At 34.7% G+C, this 7803-nt stretch overlaps 1 protein-coding gene across 1 annotated transcript; it reads left to right on the plus strand.

The window, feature by feature from the left end:
• Positions 1-3567: 3567 nt before the first annotated feature.
• Positions 3568-7666, plus strand: LOC105314542 (ankyrin repeat domain-containing protein 17-like; the record flags this gene model as incomplete). The annotated part of the gene is made up of 6 exons (XM_011408776.1): positions 3568-3814; positions 3920-5058; positions 5104-5517; positions 5599-5803; positions 6248-7117; positions 7232-7666. Coding segments are annotated over exons 1-6 (3310 nt in total), but the record flags the coding sequence as incomplete, so codon positions are not given.
• Positions 7667-7803: the final 137 nt, after the last annotated feature.

Below are 7803 nucleotides of genomic sequence, written 5' to 3' on the forward strand. Positions count from 1 at the left end.
GTAACCAGTGATACAACTACCACACAATACACCATTCCTATGAGAGGCACAAATATGATCATTTAAGAGACTGTAATTCAATGGAAGGATATGATCTCCATTTTTGGTATTGTTAGAGTTATGATAATCACATAGACTAATCACACAATCTGCTGTTGCAAATTTCTCTCCTATATATCCAGCCCAAAGTCCTGTATCAATGACTGCTGCATTATTATCTTCTAAACAATGTAATATTCCATAATAGTAGTTACTGTTACAATGACAGGTATCAGTTTGAAACATGTATCCAGGAGGGCACTGATATAGAGTGATGTTAATGAATAATCTAGCACTGTACTCAGTTGTCTGTAGTAATAGAGTAGCTTTATCTCCTACTATTCCTTTAAAGACTATTATATAATTGTTAGCAATGGAGTGAGTTAGATCAATCTTCAGTGAGGAATTATGTTCATTTTGTAGTGTTGCAGACAATGGAAACAATTGTAAGTTTGTTATATTGCTATCAAGTTCATCCTTTTGTTTTATGGTCATATTGTATGGTATTCCAGGATATGGAAATAGCTCTTTCTCATTTATTGACAGGTTGACTGGTGCAGTAGCAACTGGAGGTGGGTCAGGTGGTACTGATGAAACTTGAATCTACCCATTTTGCCAGCTGTAAATAAATTTGATGTAGTCTCATTATGTAATTGAACACAATCTTGAAGTGTAGAGGCAAAAATATCATGACCAAACCCAGCAATGGCAGTGTTATTATTAAAAGTAAATTGGACATTTACATAAGGATTTTTACCATAGTTTTGATAAAGAAAGCATGTTCCCTCATGTACTTCAATCGGTGATTGAATATATATTGCACCACCAAGGCCTAGGGGAGCTTTATTATTTGAAAATTCTATCAAAGATGTACTATTTTCAACAAAGTCCATTACTGAACCTTCTGCAAAAAGTATAGCACTTCCTCAATCTCCAGTGTTGTTAAAAAAATTAATATTGGCCCCATGGGAAATGTGTACACGGCTGTTCACTGCATATAAAGCAGTCCCAGTGTTATTGGCAAATAAATTTTGACTACTAAAATAAACAAAAGCGTCACTAGCAAACAATGTTGCTTGAAACAATTTACCTCTAAGTTGCTGTTGATAGTTTTCTATTTTTGCCACATTTCCAAGGAAATGACAATGCTGAAATGCTACAATAATTTTAAGGCACCAATAAATTTTTTGACTTCTACCACTGATATCTACTGCGCTGAGCTAACTATAGCTTTGTTGCCAGAGAAATAGCAGTTGTTGAATTTAATTAATTTTCTCATTGCATTGGCTCAAATGATATTATGAAAAACTTGAGTATCAACTCCTTCAACAAACTTTGCTGTGTTATTCATACCTTACAACCTAGACCAAGAGGACTATCAGTATTGTCACTGAGTAACGATATAGATCCTCAGTCTCCTCTCCCTCTCTATCATATATATACTCATGTAACCACATTCAAAGGACTGAGATATGTACAAACATCTAAAAAAGAGAAGAAGTTCCTCACTGCCACACATGATGGTTCTTATGCAGTATTGACTGATAGTGTTGATCATATCTTCATATACTGTTGATCTGATGAAGGGGTCAAAGGTCAAACAGTAGGTCAGTATCTAGACTATTGCACATGTATGTACATGTACTAACTATTATACTCTATGTTATTAAACTAGATCTATCTCATTATTTATATGTTATTTTCATTTTGGATAGTGTTATTAATGATGGAAGATTATACTCAGTACCAAATTAGAATTTTACCTTAAGGTAGGTATTCCTAAAAGGAATTCTTCGTGTAAGTTGCAATCATGTCCCTATACATAATGGAGTGACTAGAGTTAATTTTGGACTTTTGCTAATACTGTGTAGGTGATTGGTAATTTTGGAGGAAAGGAAAATTGGCAAACAGCATTTTGATAGCCATTCACGATATAAAATCTGCCAATTTGTGCTATAATGTGCATGGCCACAAATTCAACAAATCTAGTCTAGCACTTCACCAAAATTAATTTTACTCCCTCCATTCAAAATAACCAGTTGTACAGTGTATGATTTAGCATCACTTACAGTATCTATGCTTGCAGACAAACATGTACTTGGGCATGATTTGAAAATCACCAATATTCAATTCTTTATTGAAACAGTAGGGTGGCACACAGGCTATAATAACTGTGAACCCTGAATTATTGTATCTGGAATGTAGTGTATTTTGAGTTATTTAAGAGAACAACTTGTGTACCTTTGCCTATATGCCTATGCATATGGCAAGAGTAGATAATTACAACAATTATGTATAATGTGAAACAAGCGTAACAGGGTAAAAAATATTCCTATAATTGATTTCACCACCTTGCAAATACAACTTGGTCATTATTAAGACTTATAGAGGTTCTCTCTACCTTATAATGCCTCTAGAGAAGTCTTAAGACAGTATCTCTATGCTCTCTTGCAGTCTTGCTGTTAGAAAGCTCTTAACTTTGTCCCATGTGTAAGCCGCCATTTTGTTTGCCGTGACCACACCCACTCACGTAAAGGAGCGTGGGCGGGTGGTTGCTAAGGCTTGTTATTCCTCCAATACAACGTGTATAGAAGAAATGTAAGTGTGGACATACAAATATATATATATACATAGCGCCACGGTGAATTCAATTATAGGAACGACCTGGGGGCTTCGCCCCTAGTCTCGCGTAGCCAGACCACGCCCTCCGTCTGGCTAAGCGAGACTACTTCGCCCCCAGGTCGTTAAAAATGACCAAATTTAGTCATATTAACCATCTGGAATCACAATAATAACTGTAGTAGAGTAACACTATGCACAGTTATTGTATGTGACAACCATGAATATAATTCAGTGATGGTTTGGTTTCTCTTCTAATGTACTCTACCATTAGTGACTGAATAAAGAAGCTACTTGACTGCATCATCTATTTATAATAATAATATTTACAAGATGATTGATGTCTTTCAATGGAGAGCAAGTATTGGACTGTGGAACTATTGTCAAGCTGCCTCCAGTAGACCAACTAATGGCCACCACTCTCACTCATTCAAAACTGCAGCAGACAGCAAGTCAGCCAGTACTACATCAGGTCAAGAGAAGGCGTCTAGACTGCAAGCAGTTCTGTCTTATGTAGCTTCCCTCCTCCTCCTCCTCTCTTACTCTCTCTTTTTATTAAGACACATCTTGATAATTGCTCCAAAATGTAAACAACAACTGCAACTTTGTACTTGTATAGTTACTGGTATTTTATTATTAAATAACTGCTACCAAGTACAGTGTACTACTGGTGTTACTGTTACCGATATGAATTACCTCCAGTCAGTAGTGTTGCCTGGAGGCAGCAGTTCTAACTTGATTTACAATGATCTCTATTTTATTGTTTGCCTACGTATGCTCCTCCTTTTATCAGGAGATGTTGAGCTCAATCCTGGTCCTATGATTGATGATCGACCTGATATTTCATTGCTAATTCAATGGCTTGAATTGCTTGTTGACTGGAAACCATTTGGTTTATGTTTAGTTGGAATGGAAAAGCACAACATTTTAAAAATTGAACAAGAACATGTAAAAATTGAAGACAAAAAGTTAGCTTTATATTCAAAATGGTTGTCAGTCAATCCTAAAGCAACATGGAGAGATGTCACTGATGCACTGACTAGTATAAAAGAGAATACATTAGCTCAAAATATTAAAGATCTTATAGACCTTGACACTACTGCTCTGTCTGCCAAGACATCATTAGATCTATCACCAAGTGCACCAAGTTTTGATGGTAAATTATTAACCTAACATAATAAATGCTATCACTTGTGTAATAATTATGTAATATGTACTGCTAAAATTACTATTATAATTTTTGTTATTGTTATACTTTTAGGTGATACTGAAATAATTTTTTTTTCAAAAAATGATCAAGCAGTTCAAGACTCTTTGGATGAATTACAAGCAAAATTTTCTCACATAATGAGAAATTTAAAATCAACTTTTCGTAAAAAAGTGAATGAAAATTCACAGATATCTATTGAGATATCTGATTGGATTGAGAATCAGCTCCACTGGGAGCATGGCACAGTAGATGATAGTTTAGATGATATTTTCAAGAAGATCTATCATTATTATGATTTCATTGATTGTAGTCTGATAGTTGCTATGTGTAATGAGTTTATAAGTGATGAAAAAGATCTACTTGATGAACTGAAGGTTTATACATTGAAAGCTAATGCATTTCGTTCATCAAGACCAATTACTGAGCTCAAACAAAAGATACGTAAAGTGTATGGGCCTTATAGAAGATGTTTGGAGAATATGCCACTAATATGCATTGAACTTCAAAATCCTTGGAATGATGTTAAAATTAATGGATTGTATATTTTAATCAAAAAATTGCTCCCAATAGAACTTAGACAGTCAATAATGAAATATATCACTATTGAGGAAGGATCTGTTGTCATGAAGATAAATATTCTTGACATTAAAAGTGATAGTGTAATAGAATATATCGGAGGAAAGTTTCAGTTAATGCATCTCATTGGTATATTCAGTGTATACATTACTGATTATCCTGTCCTTCAAGAAGATGAGAATATGAACTTCACCTTTGAACTAGCTATTTTTGAGGCAGTCACAACTTGTAATAATGAAGCATTACAGTTTCTTCTTCAACTAGAAGCTACTAATATTGACCATACTAATGAAGAAGGCAAGACAGCACTAATGTTAGCCTGTAAAAGAGGACACAAGGACATTGTACACAGTTTACTGTCTGCTGGAGCTAATGTTAACTTTCAGTGTAAAAAAGGATGGACTGCACTAATGATAGCAAGTGAACATAATGACATTTCAATCGTTCGTATGTTACTACAAGCTAATGCTAATCCTCACCTGAAGATATTAGATGGAGCAAATGCTTTAATGGTTGCTAGTGGCAGTGGTAGCTATGAAGTTGTTAAGCTATTAATTAGTAGAGGAGTTGATTATAAATATCAACAAAAGGATGGAGGGAGTGCCTTTATGTTTGCTTGTCAAAATGGTCACACTCAAATAGTTGAACTGTTGCTGAAGGAACAAGTTGATACTAGTCTTCAAACAAGTGATGGTTGGAATGCTTTTATGTTGGCCTGTCAAAAAGGTCACACTCAAATAGTTGAACTGTTGCTCAAGGCACATGTTGATCCAAATATTCAAACAAACAATGGTTGGAATGCATTTATATTTGCTTGTGGAAATGGCCACACTCAAATAGTTGAACTGTTGCTAAAGGAACAAGTTGATCCTGATGTTCAAACAAATGATGGTTGGAATGCTTTTATTTTGGCCTGTCAAAATGGTCATACTCAAATAGTGGAACTGTTGCTGAAGGAAAAAGTTGATCCTAATGTTCAAAGAAATGATGGAATGAATGCTTTTATGTTTGCTTGTGGAAATGGTCACACTGAAGTAGTTGAACTTTTGCTAAAGGAACAATTTGATCCTAATGTTCAAACAAATGATGGTTGGAATGCTTTTATGTTGGCTTATGAAAATGGTCACACTCAAATAGTTGAGCTGTTGTTACAGGATAATCAAAATAATACTTTTATGGCAGCTTGTAAAAGTGGTGACACTCAAAGAGTTGAACAGTTGTTGGAGGAACAAGTTGATACTAATTTTCAAACTAATGATGGTTGCAATGCTTTCATGATGGCTTGCCAAAATGGTCACACTCAAATAGCTAAATTGTTACTGAAGGAACAAGTTGATCCTAAGATTCAGCAAAATGAAGGTTGGAATGCTTTTATGATGGCTTGCCGAAATGGCCATACTCAAATAGTTAAACTGTTGCTAAAGGAACAAGTTGATCCTAATGTTCAAACGAATGATGGTTGGAATGCTTTTATTTTTGCTTGTCAGAACGGCCATACTCAATTAGTTGAACTGTTGCTAAAGGAACAAGTTGATCCTATTGTTCAAACAAATGATGGGTGGAATGCATTTATGATGGCTTGTCATAATGGTCATACTCAAATAGTCAAACTGTTGCTGAAAGTACAAGTTGATCCTAATGTTCAAAATAATAATGGTTTGAATGCTTTCATGTTGGCTTGCCAAAACGGTCACACTCAAATAGTTGAACTGTTGTTGAAGGAACAAGTTGATCCTAATGTTCAAACAAATGATGGTTGGAATGCTTTAATGTTTGCTTGTAAAAGTGGCCACACTAAAATAGTTGAACTGTTGCTAAAAGAAGAAGTTGATCCTTATGTTAAAAATAATGATGGTTGGAATGCTGTTATGTTTGCTCGTGCAAATAATCACACTGATATAGTTAGACTGCTTTTGCTGAACCAACATAGTGAAGCTAAAATTCAAGATAATAATGCTTTGATGTTGGATTATGAAACTGATAAGACTCAAAATGTCAAACAGTTGCTACAGGAACAAGTTGATCCTAATCTCAAAAAAAATGATGGAAGGAATGATTTTATATTGGCTTGTCAAAATGGTCACGCACAAATAGTCAAACAGTTACTGAAAGAACAAGTTGATCCTAATGTCAAAAGAAAAGATGGAAGGAATGCTTTTATGTTGGCTTGTCAAAATGGTCACACACAAATAGTTAAACAGTTGCTGAAGGAACAAGTTAATCCTAATATTCAAAAAAATGATGGAGGAAATGCTTTTATGTTGGCCTGTCAGAATGGTCATACTCAAATAGTTAAACTGTTGCTAAAGGAACGAATTGATCCAAATGTTAAAAAGACAGATGGTTGGAATGCTTTTATGTTAGCTTGTGCAAATGGTCGTATTCAAATAGTCGAACTATTGCTAAAGGAACAAGTTGATCCTAATGTTCAACAAAATGATGGACGGAATGCTTTTATTTTAGCTTGTCGAAATGGTCACACTCAAATAGTGAAACTGTTGCTCAAGGAGCAAGTTATTCCTAATGTTCAACAAAATGATGGAAAGAATGCATTTATGTTGGCTTGTCAAAATGGTCACACTCAAATAGTGGAATTGCTGCTAAAGGAAAAACTTAATCCTAATATTCAACAAAATGATGGAAGCAATGCTTTCATGTTGGCTTGTCAAAATGGTCACACTCAAATAGTTGAACTGTTGCTAAAGGAACAAATTGATCCTAATGTTCAGCAAAATGATAGAAGCAATGCTTTCATGTTGGCTTGTCAAAATGGTCACACTGAAATAGTTGAACTGTTGCTAAAGGAAGAAGTTGATATTAATGTTCAACAAAAAAATGGAAGCAATGCTTTCATGCTGGCTTGTCAAAATGGTCACACTCAAATAGCTGAACTGCTGCTTAAGAAACAAGTTAATCCTAATGTTAAACAAAATGATGGAATGAATGCTTTTATGTTGGCTTGTCAAAATGGTCACACTCAGATAGTTGAAATGCTGCTGAAGGAACTAGTTGATCCTAATGTTCAGCAAAGAAGAGGTTACACTGCTTTAATGTTAGCTAGTTTTAAAGGACGTTATGAAATAGTTAAGTTATTATTAGAATGGAAAGCTGATCCAACTATTAAATCTATTAAAGGGCACACTGCATTATTACTAGCCCGGACTGTTGAAATATCTGCATTGATTAATAATTATATAAAGAAAGGCAATGAAGATGCAGGAAGTATTTATTCATCTGCATCTCAACTAACAGTATCCAGTGGATATCATACAGTATCAGATATTAATAGTTTGAGAAGTTTTCCTTCAACATTAACTTTGGATTCGGCAATAGAGGAGGACATTCAAGACATGAAGTGA

The sequence above is a fragment of the Amphimedon queenslandica genome, unplaced genomic scaffold (assembly GCF_000090795.2).
Source record: "Amphimedon queenslandica unplaced genomic scaffold, v1.1 AMPQUscaffold_12813, whole genome shotgun sequence".
Classification (NCBI taxonomy): Eukaryota; Metazoa; Porifera; class Demospongiae; order Haplosclerida; family Niphatidae; genus Amphimedon; species Amphimedon queenslandica.